The sequence below is a fragment of the Lethenteron reissneri genome, chromosome 38 (assembly GCF_015708825.2).
Source record: "Lethenteron reissneri isolate LAM-NWPU_2019-01 chromosome 38, ASM1570882v1, whole genome shotgun sequence".
Classification (NCBI taxonomy): Eukaryota; Metazoa; Chordata; class Hyperoartia; order Petromyzontiformes; family Petromyzontidae; genus Lethenteron; species Lethenteron reissneri.
In genome coordinates, this window is record NC_083816.1 from 6359602 (window position 1) to 6377502 (window position 17901).

At 52.2% G+C, this 17901-nt stretch overlaps 1 protein-coding gene across 3 annotated transcripts in view; it reads right to left on the reverse strand.

Moving 5' to 3' along the window:
* Window positions 1-4977: 4977 nt before the first annotated feature.
* Window positions 4978-17901, reverse strand: part of LOC133351691 (plexin-A2-like) — a 310302-nt gene continuing 297378 nt past the window's right edge. For all 3 annotated transcript variants that reach the window (XM_061567099.1, XM_061567100.1, XM_061567101.1), the window contains exon 34: window positions 4978-16232. In XM_061567099.1, the coding sequence (XP_061423083.1) occupies window positions 16137-16232 (96 nt within the window). In that variant the 3' untranslated portion in view covers window positions 4978-16136. The remainder of the gene's footprint in view (window positions 16233-17901) is intronic.

A 17901-nucleotide genomic window follows, 5' to 3' on the forward strand; every position in this document is an offset into this window, starting at 1 on the left:
GGCCAAAAGTTTCAGCTGTCCGCGACCGACTTGTACCGATTGTTCCAATGGAATTTACCTCCGCAAATATAATCGCCACTTATTCCCCTCCTGCCCACTTTCACCCATTACCGCGCGTGTGTTCTCCTGCGATGAGTAAACCTAGGGGTTGGCTCTCAAGTTATATCGCTCCCGATGGAATTTTGTTTCGCGGAGCAAATATGATTTCGCTGTCTAAACCGTTGGTGGAGGGGGGGGGGGGATACGCGCATGCGTGGACACACCAAAGACGAAGATCCCAGGTATAGCCTTAATATGCTGTTGGGGCAAGTGCTGTTAGCGAGCACCTATGAAAGCCGGAACAGCACACTAGGGGGTGAGTGACCAGCACCACGCCCGGCCACCTTTGTCTCCCCGGGGGCAATGCTTTACACACCGCACGAGGTACTCTTTTGAGGTTGAGTTGACCGAGGGAAGGCCTAGGACTGATTCGGATAATCGTCACTGATGTTGGCCGTGAGCGGGAATCGAACTCGGGTCGCCGGATTCGTAGCGCAGCGCGCTGACCGCTGCACCACCGCTCTCCACGTTCACGTGCGGTGTGGGGTTTGGTGTGACAGTGCTCGCTAATGGCACTTACCCCAAGTGTCTGTGAAGGCTATACGGAGGATCATTATCTTTGTGGATCAGTGCATGCCAATCGGTCATTATTCACCCAGGAAAAGAGCCTCACTGAATCTCAAACAAGACTCTTATGCCGGAAAGTCCAATTCCATTCATGAGCGTTGTTTTGACGTTAGCGTGGGAGTGATAACCCCGGACAAGGCGGAAAATCTCCATCCGTGCCACTGGTGATTTTTAAATCGCTCCAAATGACCTCGAAAAGCTGGATTCCAATTTTTTTTTTTAATACCGCGTCGAGTCTCGGGGACAGTCACTCTCGCTTCTTCTGATGCTGCCCCAAGGCCGCGTGCACCAGGCCACCAGCAAATGAATTAATCATTTCAAGCGAGACGAATTGTGAAAATTTGCAAGCAGCTTGCGGCCACGGGTAGACGTGCTTCGGCCTGCAAGTGCAGACGGCCTGTCCTCCAAATGTGCCCGGCCCTCGAGTCGTGACCCCCATCTCTCGGCGGGTCCCCTCCTGGCTAATTCCAGCTCCCTCCTGCACCTCCCACCCCATCCCTACGCTCCCCCGCATCCATCGACTCCCCCAGGAGGACAAAAAGAAAAACCCTCGGCCGCATCTCAAAGGTCATTCCTAATCCGAGCTCAGGGGCTCGCACACACGAGCTGCATCAGCAAACCCGAGCGAGCGAGACGCACAGACACGACGACCCCCACCCACTCACCCACCCACCAGGGTGTCCCGCAACTACCACGACCACCACAACCACCGCAAACCCCCCCCCCCCACCAAAACACCACAACCACTGCAACCACCCCCACCCAAACACCACAACCACCGCAACCACCTCCACCACAAACACCACAACCACCGCAACCACCCCACCACAACCGCCACTACCACCGCAACCATCTTCACCCCAAACACCACAACCACCGCAAACCACCCCCACCCCAAACACCACAACCATTGCAACAACCTCCACCACAACCACCACAACCACCACCACAACAACCCCCACCCCAAACACCACAACCACCGTAACCACCCCTCCCCCAAACACCACAACCACCCCCACCCCAAACACTACAACCACTGCAACCACCCCCACCAAAAACACCACAACCACCGCAACCACCCCCACCCCAACCACCCCCACCCCAAACACCACAACCACCGCAACCACCACCACCCCAACCACCGCAACCACCCCCCACCCCAAACACCACAACCACCGCAACCACCCCCACCCCAAACACCAGAACCACCGCAACCACCCCCACCACAAACACCACAACCACCGCAACCACCCCCACTCCAACCACACCACAAAAATACAAATACAAAAATCCCCCGTATAGCCTGAACCGATTTTTGGGGCAAGTGCTGTTCGCGAGCACCTATGCCACAGCACGTAGCGCTAACCACTGCACCTTGAGAAATATACTTTTTGTTTAATGAGAATGAGCTCACACATATGATATGCATATAATGTATATTATATATAATATTATTTATTATCCATAATTCACATGGTTATACAGTTCATTATAATGGAGGTGACGTTTATGATGATGGCACTATACATGAAATGCAATTTCACAACCCTTTGTAAATCCACTGTTAGGGCTTCCCCTAAGCTGTGTTTTGCTAAGGGGGAGGAGAGAGAGAGAGAGGGGGTATTTAACCATACTTCACCACGATGGCGAAGGTGGTTAGTGACTAGAATCAAGATGAACAACAACAACAACCACTCACCGCTGATGGTGGCGTTCGTGGCGTTCGCTACTTCCCAACCCCAGACACTCGATACGAGAAATACAAAACCTCGTTCAATCGACCACGTGGAGGATAAAATCGAACTCGTGTTTGGGAGACGCGGGATGAAGCGCAATTTCTTCAATGTGCACTCATCTCCTACCCTGCGATCTCCATCCGGGCCTGACTTATTCCCCCCCCCCTTCCCTTCTGACAATCTCTCCCCCCCACCCCTCCACACTTCGCTCGCACAGATCAGCTGGTGGCACTCCATCGCGACGCGTGCTCTCCTTTCGATACAACTCCGTCCCGTGTCTGTCCCGTCTGTCTGCCAGTGTCGATCCGTGCCTTGTTTCACCCGGCTGGACATCTGCGAAAAATTACTGGACATCTGTGTACAAAAAAAAGCTTTGTGGGGGTGGTGGTGGCGGTGGTAGTGGCGGTGTGGGTGGTGGTAGTGGTGGGGGTGGTGGTGGTGGTGGGGGGTGGTGGTGGTTGTGTGGGTGGTGGTGGCGGTGGGAGTGGTGGTACCGTTGGGGGTGGTGATGGTGGGGGGTGGTGGTGGTGGTGGCGGTGGGGGTGGTGGTGGCGGTGGTAATGGTGGTGGTGGCGGGGGTTGGCGGTGGGGGTGATGGTCGTGGCGGTGAGGGTGGTGGTGGGTGTTGTTGACGGTGGTGGTAAGACTCGAAGAGGCGTTCTTGAAGGACCTGTCAACGCAGTAACAACGGGAAGACCTCAGGTCGGATGGTGGTGGAGTTGAACTCGTAACATGGAGAAGTGCGGTGCTAACGCCAAAACATAGCAAGACTCCCACAGTGGCAGCTGCATCTAACCTATGCACCGTTGGTCACATCTCCTGTGGTCGTGATGGTGGCTGCGAGGCCCCAAGGGAGGCCCTCAGATGTCAGGTGTTCACTTTGCAACAGCTGCAGGGTTTGGCGGAAGGAAGGAAGAGATGGAGTGGCGTCGTGAGATCGGCCCGCATGGGCCATACCTGAACTTGAAATGTACCAAACCGTAGATTTTTTTTTACGTAAAAAATTCCTCCCCCCTCTCCTTCAAGTGTTCTTCAAACTGCGGTATTGCCAACCTGGGTTGCAGTGAACACTCAATTAAGTGGCCGATATACACCTCAACGTATATCGAGAGGATCGCAGAGCTCGGGCAATTGTTGGTAGCACGGCTCACCACGTGGCTGCTTCTTTGCCGCTCGTCTGTAACTCCTCGTCGCGCGTCCGAGTGGTTCTCTCCCGACGAGAGCGGGCATGTACTGCGCGGCGGCCACGCGATCTTACAAGTTGAAATGATCAAAATCACGATTGGAACCTCATTTGACAGTAAAAAATATGATAATGGGTTTTTTACCCTTCTATCTGGCAACAAAACTGACACCTTTTTATTACCTTTTGGCGTCATCTGGTCCAACCCATGTGAGACTAGGCCAGGGGTCGGCAACCAAAATAACAAGAAGAGCCATTTCTTTCCAATTCGGTACAAAATTCAGTATTTCAAGAGCCGCAATGCATCTGAGTACATACTGTACATACGTACATATCGTCAAGAAGCAGCCCGTAAAGAGCCGCATGCGGCTCCGGAGCCGTAGGTTGCCGACCCCTGCACTAGGCTCCAAGGAAAGCTGTCTCGGGTGTGGACCAATCAACTTCAAGGACAGTGCACATTATCAGAGTTATGTTTTTTGTTTGCATTATGACTGCAGGTATTGTGGTCTATGTAAACATGACTCGTTGTAAAAAAAGGTGTCAGTTTTGTTGCCAGATAGAAGGGTAAAAAACAATTATCATGATCAATATCATCTTATTATTATTAAAGTGTCCATTTGGAACTCTCACAACAACAACAACAAAAAACCCCACCCAGCGTTAAGAGAAAACACGGCTGGGTAAGGTGGCGAATAAAAGAAGCGGAGAGATTATGGCTCCTTCCCACGTGTGTTTCCTCTCCAACTGCCTGGACTGAAACCTGATCATGCAAACTCGCTGGGGTGGGGGGAGGCAACCGATTCGGTGTTTCCCGGTCACTCTCTAACGCAATGGGCTTCATTGCAAGGCCCGAGGGATACTGACGGTCCCTGGTGGCCTTCAGTGCGCCCCCCCCCCCCCCCGACACTACACAAACAAGTGAAAACGTCATTGTGCTGCCAACCCACCATTGCTTTCAAATGTTTGGCGGCCATCACACTGTTGAAATCTCATCGGCGAAAGTGCCTCCACCCGTCCCCATCCCATCCCATGTGAACATTAGTGAAGAACACCGCTCTAATGAGCCGAACCGAGCGGCCAATAATTCCACGGGGCTCCCAGCTTTACGAATCCCGAATCTCAACCGACTCGCGGTTAAATCACTCGATGGTCGAGAGCTCCATTCCCGAAGCCGGAATCACCACGCACCGGCTCTTGTCGGCTCAGCGTCTCTCATCTCCTGTCCCCCCCCCCCTCTGCGAGCAAACCCATCCGCCCGGGGGGGGGGGGGGGAGTATGTACGGCAGAGCAAGTGGAGTGGCGCGGAAGGAGGCAAGCGAACGGCCGTGACGAGTACAAAACAACGCGGTCGCCGGGACAAAGGAGAAGAGAAACGGCCCGTTTTTTTCACGTTTTGAGAGGAGATTTAATTTGACACAAATGCCTCTTGCCGAGACGACGTCACATTACAATCGGACTTGGAAGTCGAGGGAGACGGCGGGGAGGGGATGCAGGGCTGGGTCACAAACACCACGCACGTGGCTCATTCCGAAAGCCTGATATCTCAAGCACGGCATGGAGGGGAGTACGGGGGGGGGGGGGGTAAAGGGGGGGGTAAGGGATGCACGCGGTGGAGGGGAGCCACACGTTGGCCTACACGAAATGACGCGTCAGATGTGCTAGAAAATTACATACAAAATACAGCCAGAGTAGTTTACAACGGGACTCCCTAGAAAATGTAGAATCTTTCGGTTTTTATTTTACCCCATCCCCCCACCCACACCCACCCACCCACACCCGCATCGTCGTGAAATGTTTCCCTATCGCCGTCTACGACGGCCTCCACTCTTCACGACGCTTCTACAGCCACAGCTGAGACACTTTGTTGTTGCCATCTTCTTCTTTTCTCCTGGCCCCTGCGTCCATCTGGCTCGGCGAAGTTTTCTGTTGCAAGTTAAATTTGTATTATTATTTTTTATTCGAATTTTTTTTTTTACAATTTTTTTTTAATCTCTCCTAGCGTGGAACTTTTTTGCACGCTTTTATCGGCTTTCTTTACAAATTAGTTTATATATTTTGTCGATTTTGTTTAGGCGCGCGTTTACGTTAATGGCGTTCAAAAAACGCTTACGCTACGAGGCATGACGAGTTGACCTCTGTTGACCTCGCATGTCCTCCGATGCCATACCGCTGAATTATTTATTCTCATTTTCCTCCCCCTTCCCCCACCAAACAAAAAACCCCGACACAAACACCCTGGTAAGACCTTGGTAAAAAATATGGCAAATAGTGCACTAAATGATATTCATCTCGATCGAATAATTTCGTCGCAATAAACCAATTAAAAATTTAATCCGCTCTACAGTATAAATAGAAAGGTGCAAGATCATCCCTTCCCCCCCACCTCAGTGTCCTAACTCGCGCTACTGCCAGCGAATTGTCCCCCAGAGGGCCACTCACTGACTGTGGCCCTACTCCTCCACGCGGGCAGGTACGTCTTGATCGAGGCGGGGACATACCCACACTATCCCCCCCGCCAGAAGCAACCTGCCCCTATCGACTAAGCGCTACCCATTTACACTGATGGGTGGACAGAGGCGGGGGCGGGTGGGGGGCAGGAGGCGGGTGGGGGAGTGGAGATTTAAGAAAAAACCTCGCACCGTTGTTTCGACTGCCGTGCCGGGAAATGGAATCAATCCAGGCGACCTATGGATTGCCAGGTCCAGTGTGCTGACCGATAACCAACGTAACCCTCTTTTAAGAAGTGCCTCGATTTTCATAATCACCATTAATGATACTAACTAATATTTTTTTTATTTTTTTCCAACGTATTACTAAACCGCTGTGCTGTTCATTAAATTCACCGTCCAGGTCGAAAGTTCTAATCGCTATCGTGAAATCATATCGACGCCGCTAAAACAACAGGTGACATCTGAACGCATCAGTTTGTCGGAACTGACTCGCAACACAAACTGCTCTCTACTACACGTAAACGCGATACCAAAGTATAGCCATGGAAGTCTGCGACAGCGTGTCAGTGCACTAAGACTAACACAGACAACTCCTGTTCCGAGAAACACATATTTGGTAGAAAAAATTGCAACTTAAGGCCGTTTTTGTTTTGTCTCGCGCGCCGAAAAAAAAAAAACGATCTGCAACGTTCTCGTAACATTTCCGCACCGGCGATCGATCGACCAACTGATCGATCCATCGATCAGTTGGTCGATCACCCCGCCCCGCCCCTCCCCTCCCCTCCCCCAGCGGTTCCGCCGACAACGACGTTCCCGCCGAGAGTGGCCAAGTAGCCCGACGGACAAGGTCGCGAAAAACGAAAAAGCCACCAGCCACGACGGAGCGGCGACTAAAACCTCCGCAACTCGGTGTGTCCGCTCCGAAGCAAACTCCACGTCGCCCCGCCAGGTGCAGCCAGTTGCCCGGCTTGATCGCCGCACGCACGCGCGTCAACGCCAACGCGCGTGCGTGGGATTCAGTCGCACGGAACCGAGTTGCGTGCGACCGATCGCCCAGGGCGGGGGGGGTGGGGGGTGTCCCGACGCGGACGCCACGGAATCGCACGCGGGTCTTGTCCCGGGATTGTTTTTGTTTGTTTGATGTTTTGGCCAGATCGAGCGGGAGCCACTTTTTGCCACGGCGCCGTCTCGGCTCTTCCTCTTTTCTCTCTCATCCCCGCGTCGATCTTCACCCGTGAGCGGCTGCGTCCGCACCCTCTTTCCGCGACGACGAAACGCAGTCCCCCCCCCCCACCCATGGCGTAACGTCGTGGCGCGGTTGGCATGGGCCCTGGGGACAAGATATGTCAATTGGGGCCCCCGGTTCAATTTCCACCCCACGCCACTGTTTGTAGCCCGATGCCTTGGGGCCCTACTGGTCGGCGTGGTTCACCAATGCAGTTGCACCGTCTGCACACTCGACGAGACGTCCACCACTCGGATGGAATTCCGGTGTGACGGACACCCCGGTAAAGAGAGCGACTTATCTCGTAAGCGTAAGCGATGGTGTGAAAGTTCGTGGCGAGACTTCGGATTAAAGCAAAGGGTGAAATGTTCAGTTAAAGGTACGCTACTTGAAGGGTTAACATGTTGCACGGCGATATATTATCGCTCTAGTTTTGAGAAGAAAAAAAATTTGAATTGCAACTCATAAAGTGTTCACTGAATAAAAAAAAACATTGGAGAAATCTGAAGCACCGAGAGAAAAATAGAGAATATCCAGAGAAATCCGCAGAAAACTCACAATCACCAAACCTGGCTCCCAGTGCCTTCCATATGTTGTCAGTTAAAGAGTCACTCGTGGGCAACGCGAGTGGTTTTCTCGTGACAAATGAAGCGGCGTGAGAGCTGTGAGTTCGGCATGGTTTGAGGAGCGAGGCAAATCGTTCTTGCGAGGTTTAATATCCTCGGCACGTCGCTGACGATATTGATGACGACCCTGGACCAAGTGCACTGCACCTCAAGAGAACGATGTCCAGACGTAGCCCAGCTTTCATGAGATTCACTCGTTGCTTTCGACGCCAGGGCATGAACTTTTCCATCGCTACTCGTTTTTACGAAGCAAATGCCTTTGTTAGCCCAGGAAAGCCTCTCCGAGTCTCAGGGACTCAAGTTTAGGAGGGTCCTGCGACCACTGGGATGTTGTAGCCGGTTCATTTCTTCTCCCCCTCAAGTAATTGTCGCATGTGCGCATCGAGCAGATGGCCCCGGAGGGGGGGACCCAAACGAGTCCACGACTTCGCGTGTCGTTAACCTACTTGCTGCGCTGCCTACCGCAGACACAACCTCGCTACCCCAAAGGTGGGTGTCTCGCTAATATGATGGGTGATCGGATGTACACACGATCAACCAGCCATGCCTCCCAAGTCACCGGACTGCAGGCGCGGGTTCACGAAGGGCCACTTACTCGTGCCACTATTTTGTATGTTCGGTATTTTGTCAAGACTGTTGAAGGTGACCTCGATGTGTTCGACACTCAAACCAAACATTAGAATTCTATCAGGAAACGTGGGACGTTGGCCCAACGTTCGCCCAACGGTTCCAGCCACATGCCAACGTTGGGCCAAGGCTGGCACGTTTACTGGGCTCGTGGCTACGCCATGTACCTGCAATAGCAAATCACTTCTATAGCGTTGCTCTTGGAGCACTAGACCATTGCGTTGATGCGATCTGTTCACCATAATTCCCGTGTCTTGTATAAAAGTTTTACTTCATCTTGTTTGGTATAGATCGTTGACATTTGCACGCAGACAGCGCTTTGTGATATTTCGATTATAGGCGCTGAATTTATTTTTTAAATAATTGTTATTATCGGACTCCTGTTATTACTATGCTGCGCGTCGTGGACGAAAGATCGGATTTCAAACCGATGGATTAATTCACCGACGCATCGCCGCTTGCTGCATTGGTCCGTGGGTTTGGAACCCGCCGTACGCCCACGATGACTCCGGCGGCGCGCGTGTTGGCGATGCGTCGCGCCGCCCGCTTCACGTTCACAAACGACGTGCCCAGGGGATACGCAACGACCGCGCCGAGACTTCGCCCTGTGATCCACGCCTCCAGCGCGGCTGGGAAGGTACCTAATGAGGCTGAGTAGCAATTACTGGGAGGCTCGCCTTAATGGGCAGGCTCCCAGCAAATTGATCCCGTGACGTCGTTCGGAAGAGCAGCGCCCACTGTGCGTCGTGGTCCAAACTTGCCAAATTGGTGAAATGACACCGCGAGTCACTCAATTGGGATTACACGTGGCAATCATCGCCCACCCCTACCGTGAAAGCCTGGCAGGGCACTCCTGAAAATGAGTCGTGAGACTCAGTGAGGTTTTCCTTAATAAAACAAGCATAATCATACCGTAAAAAATAAAAACAAAGTTTTTCTGGCTGGCAGGACGGGCGGGTGGGTCACGTTGAAAGAATAATACTACAATTCATCATGCGCACGCATACACACGAGGATCGGACACTCGTAATTAAACCCAAGCACGCGATGGTAAAACGAAAGGAACCCGAGCGTTTTGTTTCCGCATGAATCGATTCTGAAAAATACAGCCGACATATCACCCCCGCGTCCACCTACCCCCGATGCTCACACGTGAGTGGGGGAAGTGCTCGTGTCCATAGGGGAGCTGGTGGGGTCCCTGTGCCAGCAGTGAATAGTCCACATTCCGACCACACGTAGGTTAACCATCGATTGGTTAATTACTCATTGTTGTGGAGTTTGTGCAAAAGTAAATCAAGATTTTAGCGTGACGTAAGCGTCCGTTGACGATGACCGAATCACCCAGGAATGCGGCGTCTTGGAAGACTACGCGGATTTTGGAGCCTGAACCGTGGCTTGGGTGGGTGACCACCACCGTGGACAAAAATCTGCGGCGGCGGCGGCGACTACATTGCGGGGAAGTGCCCCACTCTGATGCTCCCAGATGCAAAAATAAAAACTCTCCACGCGTTCGCAAACCCGCACTGACCCACGCGGTGAAGTACGGGCAAACAACCTTAAACGAGCCGATAACGCTGTTTTTTTTTTTTTTAACGGGAAGTCTGTGCGACACGCCTTCACTTGTTCACATTCGGTGAAAACGATTTGACCGCCCAGTTATTTTATGTATATTTTGTTGTAACAAGTTTACCCACTTGCGATTTAAACCACACTTCCCCTCGGACCCCATCACAGGTTGCTGGACCTAGCCGCTGCCGTCAGCCACAGGCGATGCCAACGCAACAATCCGCAACACCGGCACCGAGAATTGTTTGAGTGCGCCGTGTCCATCGAAGTCCTCGTGACGCTAATTTCATAATTCCTCGTACGATTACAGAAATATAGGCGGAAAAGCTGTATATTTAAATGACAACCTCGTCTGTTTTGTGTGTGTGTACTTTCTGGGGAGCGGTGGCGCAGTGGTTAGCGCTGCACTACGCTATGGATCTGGTGACGCACCATTCACCCCCCCCCCCCCCCCCGAGTTAGATTTGCTGCTCACGGCCAACATGAACCGGACCATGGGCCTGCCCCGAGGTCGACTCAGACTGAAATTAATAGCTGGTGCGGCGGTAAAATAAATAAATAAAAACGTTACACATTCGTCAATACCACTGCGTGTGGCCTCTTCTTTAGAGCACCCAAGAGAGAGAGTCCAGAGCGGTAGAGATAATAAGTGGCCTCTGTATGGTCTTTGAAAAATGGCCTTTGTCCAAAACATCACCTAATATAGACTTTTGTGTGTTGATTTATTATTATTATTACTTGTGCTTGTGCACCGCTGCCAACGCAGCAGCAACAACATCATCACCACCACAGAGTAATGTGGCCAATAATACCGAGAAAAAATGTTATATTATTGTGAATAGGCGTATAGCTTGTACTCTAGTGGCGCGGACGGGTTAAAAATTTGAGTTTGCAGGCTCGGGCGAAGTGACTTGCGTCTCAGCACAGACAGAGACGTCTCGTTGAAATGAGCTCCGTTGACAAAATAAAACGGTGACTCCAACAACAAAGAGGACAAAATAATAATAAAAAATATATAAATGTGTCTGTAAAAAAAATGTTCTACCACTTGCACAGATGCGCTCGGAAATAAGACACTACTTCGGCGCGCCTCTGAAACCGTAATCCACGCCTCCAGCGCGGTGGGGAGAAGACCCTAATGAGGCTGAGCGGCAATTACCGGGAGCTTGCCGTAATGGGCGTAGTGGAAAGCCTAATGGGTTTCTGCGATTTATCTGCGCGTGTAGAATTAACGCAGAAACAAGCCGACGCAATGCGCGGAACCTGCTCAAATTAACGAACGCGCCGCGCCCTCTGCGCGCGCGCGTGCGTGCGCGTGTTTGTGTACGCGCGTGTGTTTGTGTACGCGCGTGTGAGTGGGAGCGCGTGTGAGTGGGAGCGGTGGCACGGTGTTCAGCCGCTGCTGCACTCGCAACAAACCCGGAAAGAAACCCGCCCCCCACCCCGAGTTCGGTTTCCCGCTCAAGGCCAACGTCAGCGAGGATTTTCTGAACCCGTCCTGGGCCCCCCCTAGGTCGACTCGGCTATAAATGAGTTACCTGTGTGCGATGTATAAACATCGCCACTGGGGAGACAAAGGCGGCCGAGCGCGGTGCTGGCAAACCACTCCCTCGTGTGCCGTGCCGGTCCTCTTGGGTGTTCGCTAACAGCACTTGCCCCAATAGCGTGATGGTTTTCGCACAGCACTGTAAACCCGGCCACCTGGGTTCGATGTCTGGCCGTGGCTAACATCAGTGATGAGTGATATCTTGAACCTTTACTGGGCTTCCCCTAGGTCGACGCAGCCTTAAACTCGTAGCTAACGCGATGTGTAAAACGTTAGCACTGGGGAGACAAAGGCAGCCTCGCGAAAACGTGGATCTGCCCGCACGACCTCGAAAGCCCAAATGGGTGCTCGCTAACGGCACTTGCTCACCATAGCATAGACCAGCGCATCGCCACGTATCCGACCGTCACAAATCCACGCTCACCAAGTTAACCGCCCCACGCCCACTGGCGTTGTCCATCGACGTTTCGCAAATCGGCCTCTGCCTCAGTCCCCTGCGAGTCGGATACGCGACGTTGGACTGTGCCGTCACAACGGTAGTTTTTGGGGAAGGCGTGGGAGGCCGGCGGTGGGGGGAGGTCCTCTTTGTGTGCGCGAGTCTGCGCGCGCGTGGTTAAAGCCTGCTTTCACCCAGCAAACGCGCTCCACTTCTCATCACGGCTCAAAATAAGCGCCTGTCCCTCCCCACCCCCCCGCTCGCTAATAACCGCTCGTCGTGGCGAGGAAATAAGGAAGCAGAAGAAGAAGACGAACCATCACGCGCACGCGCGACCGCTGATTGACACCTCATCTTTGTCCCGTGCACACCTCCTGGAATCCCCAAACACCCTCTGCTGCCGCTACCCAGCAAATACGCCAACGTTCGAACCAATGATCGGGTTTCAACCTCTGGCACAACGACGCCCCCCCCCCCCCAACGGTTTCGGGGCCAACGTTCGCCCAACGTTCGCCCCCAACGTTGGCCCAAACGACGTTGGGGCGTTTACCGGGCAGTGGCGTATAAAATTCCTCAAGTGGAAAACATATTCCTGCTTCGTTAACACGCATAACTCCGTTCGCGAACTTTTCGGTGGGAAACATCGCGGAAGGAGGTGTTTTATGAAACCGACCACGGCTCGCTCCGAGCAGATCTCGTTCATTTAGTGAACCTCTCTCTCGTGTCCCCGTTGTGGGCGTCGGAGGCCACGCGACCTCCGATTTGGGAGAACGCTCCATTCCGTAAAATTGTCTCTGGGCCCTGGACAACACAAAATAATTATATATATATACAAGCGACAATGAATAGAGGTTTCCATCGCTCTGCGCAGGGGTTCGGTTTGTGCAATTTCGAGCGAAACTATTTTTACCCAAAATTCGCAATGTGTGCGGTTTTGAATTAGTGCAGATGCGGTGGCGATGCGGTCGAAAGTGGGACAACATTGCACGTGTACTATGCGTACTGTGTGTGTGTACTGTGTGTGTATTGTATGTCTGTGTGTGTATTGTGTGTGTGTACTGTGTGTGTATTGTGTGTGTACTGTGTGTGTGTGTACTGTGTGTGTGTGTATTGTGTGTGTGTGTACTGTGTCTGTGTGTGTACTGTGTGTGTGTGTACTGTGTGTGTGTGCACTGTGTGTGTACTGTGTGTGTACTGTGTGTGGGTACTGTGTGTGTATATATTGTGTGTGTAATGTGTGTGTATTGTGTGTGTACTGTGTGTGTGTATTGTGTGTACTGTGTGTGTACTGTGTGTGTACTGTGTGTGTGTACTCTGTGTGTGTGTACTGTGTGTGTACTGTGTGTGTGGGTTCTGTGTGTGTACTGTGTGTGTGTACTGTGTGTGTACTGTGTGCACTGTGTGTGTGTACTGTGTGTGTGTACTCTGTGTGTGTGTACTGTGTGTGTACTGTGTGTGTACTGTGCATGCTACTCGGCAGGCATCTGTCTCATCGTGCGGTTTTCGCTTTGCGCGCCATCTTTTTGGAACGCATCTACTGCTGCTTCTGCCGCGTAAAGCGAGGGCAACCTGTAACCTGGAATCAGCACACGTGACCCGTGCCACCCGCAGACTTTGGTGTGGTGCTGCAATCCTGCCCTCTTGAACAAAATAATAAAAAAAAGAAAAAACTCAACTAAAACACAGAACCACCTGAAGCCAATCTCTGATTAGATAAAACATGGAAATCTACGCCACCACCACAGCCGATAAAACAGAATGGATGACGCACGCAGGTGTGAGGCTCGCAAACGTCGGGAAGGCACGGCTCCCATCGTGCCTCGCACACATCTCAACGCGACCACCATGTGGCACGTGCAATGCTCTCAGCCTTGTCTAAACCACCAGTTCGGAAGAGCTGAAGTAGTGGCCCCACTATTATCGTTCAGGCCACCGGCTCACAAAACGAGTTGAACGTGTGGCAGTCCCCAATCCCCCCTTCCCTTCCGCACCCCCCCCCCCACCCTCAGCCCCACGATAGCCCGGACACTACCGATCATTGTCACTGGACCTGTCGAGATCCTGTTTCTAACGGCCACTTGGTAACGATCACAACGAAGGGTTTGCCACCTGTCCTGGTTTAGGAAAATAACACCTTTCCCCCCCACCCCTCTCGTCTTCCTCCTCTGCCCATGATGTGTCCCGGTTGGTTGTGCGACCCTCAACGGGATCGTGGCCTCTTGATGGAGCGCGGTGGCGGAGGGAAGCATCGCCCTCGGGTTTGCGAAGCGACGCTGCATCGGGGCGAGGACCGCCGGCCCGTAACAAGCAACACCGATTTTAGGAACGCGTCAGCACTGATCCGGTTAGTGCTGTGCGGCGGTAGGTCGAGTGCCCCGGGCAAGGGCCCCTTCTTCAGATGAGACAGAGAGGGCAGTCTTAACACTGCGTAGCCACCGATTAATTGTTAGAGTATAAATATTTAATTGGTAATAATGATGACCACTTGCGTCCATTAATGCTGTCTTATAACAGTTTCAGGTGGAGCGGTGGTGCAGCGGTCAGTGGACTGCGCCAGGGACCCCCGGATCCAAGTTGGATTCCCGGCAGGTGGCAAACATCGGTGCGGGCACTGGGAGTTTTTTTCTTCGCTCGTAAAAACACTGCGAGCCAGTCTCCCTCTACGAAACCCATTGACATGCCACCGTAGAGTACCCACAGGTGATGCGTAAAATGATTAAATAATCGGCCCATCGTCCTGCTGTGTACGGCTAGAAATAAACTATTGTTTCAATCCATGAGCCGACGGGGCTTTGGATCCAACCAAATGTGTCCAGCTTCACTGGTTAGCGTCTGCCTGAGCAGACAAACCCTCACCCAGTATGGACAATGCTTCTCGCAACCGCCTATGCCCCGCAAAAAAAATGACAAAATCTTTTTTTTACTCTCAACATTCGGCCGGAGACATGGAATCAGAAACTATCGAATATCGGAGATGTCCTTTTAAGAACGTGGACGATTTGGAAACTCTATCGGCTGATGGGGAAGCGCGAAGGTCTCGCGTTGACCGTGTGGATTGTGTGGATCGGAGAGGAAGGCGGTTCTTGGAGAGGCAAGCTTGTCACGTGCCAGGTTGACACCAAACATTGAAACAGCTGACCGTGGAGTTTTTGGTGCCCCAACCAGCCAAGCGACCAGGCGATCAGGCAGCCAGATCAGGCAAAGTGGAGGAATTCCATCATTCTTGACATGCTCGCATTCATGAACAAACGGGTACAAACGGAACGAAAGAAAAAAAATTCCACGAATTTTGAACACAGCATTCAGTGTAAAGCGCACGATCCCCAAAATAAAATTGCACACGCTCTAAAATAACATTCATGGAAGCTGCCTGTCTCGATGAACAAAAACAAACACGCTCGTTTGATCAATTATATATTTTTGCGTTTCCGTTCTTGTCCCAAGTATCGCGGGAAAACTGACAGGGAGTGTGGCGGCGGGGGAGAGGCGGGGGATCGGGGGGGGGCGTGCGTGTGTGTTCTTCAGCTTCCGGTTGCGAGCTGCGAGCGCGATGTCTAATCCGCAGCTTGAACTTTTTCCGGGGTCGTGGGCCGGGCCAGAGGTACGACTGATTCTTGACAGCAGCCCACTGGGGAAGTTTCTATTTTGTTGCCAAACATCCCGGGAAGATTCGTTTGTGTTTGTGGCGTCGCGCCGACTCAACGACGACTCAACGACGACTCAACGCTGACTCAACGACGTCGACTCGGCGATGGCGGTCAAGTCGTTGCTTTTTGTTGAAACAAAAACAAAAAAGTTAATGTTGACGATCATAAATAAAAAAATAATTCCGCCCGAGTTAGGTTTCAAAAGTTCCTCGGGCGACGTCGCGACGCTCGTCCGAGCATCGGCGGCGTGCCCCGGTGACCGAGTCTGTTAGATTGCCAGAGGAGGAGACGATGAGGAGGTGCGGGGAGGATGGTGGCGACCTAATTATCTCCCCGCCACCGTGTCCACCAACCGCCGCGACCACCGCAACAACAACCACCACCACGACCGCCGTCGCTGTGACCCCGTCATGGCTTCGCCGCCGCCGTCAGCCTTCCCAGCTCATGCAGACGATGACTTGCCGCAGCTTCTGGGCCAGACGCTGCCTCCTCGCTTGGTCGTCTCGCTCCAGCGCGCCGAGGATCTGTGAATTGAACAGCGGCGGAGGCGGCAGTGAGAAATGACGACGCTCGTCGTCTGCGACGTCCGTCAAACGTCAAGTGGTCGTCACGGCCAACGACGATGATAACAATGCGTGCGACGTTGCATCTATACGCAACGCGCTTTTGAAGACATCTGTTAGGAAACGTTAAGTGGGCTTGGGCAGGCCGTGAGCACTGGGTGGTTTAATTGGCCTGTGGGCGAGAATAATAATGATGATAATAACCTCGCTCAATTCTAGTGACGTGTCAACTCTCGTCTATCTCAAGCTTAATTGTGCTGTTTGTTGCCGGTCGTTTAGATTTTTTTTCAGCATTTTTGGGGCCTGGAGCCATCGGTCGTAAAAATTAAAAAAAACTGCGTCTCTGGGACTTTGCGCGAGAAGATTTCTTACCCAGGGAACACTGCTCTGGCAAGACGGGGCAAAATTCAGCAGAAACCGTTTGGCAAACGCCGAACCTTTGCGCTGAGCCTGCGAATATAACAACTCCCGTCTGCCGACGCAATCTGGAGATGGGACGCAGTGTGCGAGGTGCAATTAAGAGCGGCGCATGCAAGGGGATAGTTTGACACCGCTGATGACGAGAATGATGAAAAGCACCGCAGTGTGCACGTGAAATGATTTTGCAATTAATGCAAATTTTTATTACGGTGGGATTTTATTTATTGCCGCATTTTGCATGGACGCTTTTGGTGGCGGAGGGTGGTGATGACGGCGGTGTTTAGCGGCACCGTGTAGATTAAACTCGGCGTTGAAGATGTCCACCTTTCTATGACAGGGACCAGGCTGTCCGCAAGCGCCCGCAAGAGAACTACAGCCTGGACTCAACGCAGTGACTCTGGAGGGATGATTGGTCAAGAAGCCCTCTAGTCGGGTATTGAACGCACCGACAGTAATGCTTAAGTGGGATGGATTTTTTTATAAATATATAAATAAGGAGGCTTTTAATAATTCTGTAACATATGTCAGTGTGATAAAGGTTACTGAATGGGGACATGACCTTGGTAATAATACGCAATATGCATTTTTTTCCTACAATTTGCCATCGCCAGATTGCAGATCCATTCACATTCGTCAGAGATTGGGGTGGAAACCCTTGCACAACCGCATATTAGAATAGCTGCGGGCCATCATGTTATACGTGCTTACTGTGCTGTTGCCCTCGGTGTAAGGGCGAATGCAACGCGTCACGGGATGACGCCGCAATGCGATGACGGCTTCTGCGAGTCGCGGCGATGTTGACAAATCGCTGGAAGGGGCTGTGGCCGAGATGACAATCCCACTGCCGTCACGTGCAACTGTGGCCGGTAGTCTGACAAACGTGAATCCCTCTTGGGCTTTATTTTTACGTGTTATTATCATGTTTTTTTTTTTACACAATTGCAGAGCGAAGGCACGAAGGCCCAAAACGTGAAGCGGCCCGCAGCCAAAAACGAGATTGTAATCGGTAATGAATGCAACACGGTCCTGGGATTGAGCGAGGTTATTGCTGTAAGAGCTTGGGGCTGATGATGGGCAGGGGAATTGAAGCAGAAAGGGAAGTGTCGGGACCCGCAGGCTGGTGGTTAACCAAAGTGTTGTGGATTAGATGAAACAGAGTGATAGAGTGAGTGGGTGGGGTGAGTGAGTGGGTGGGTGAGTGTATTGTTGC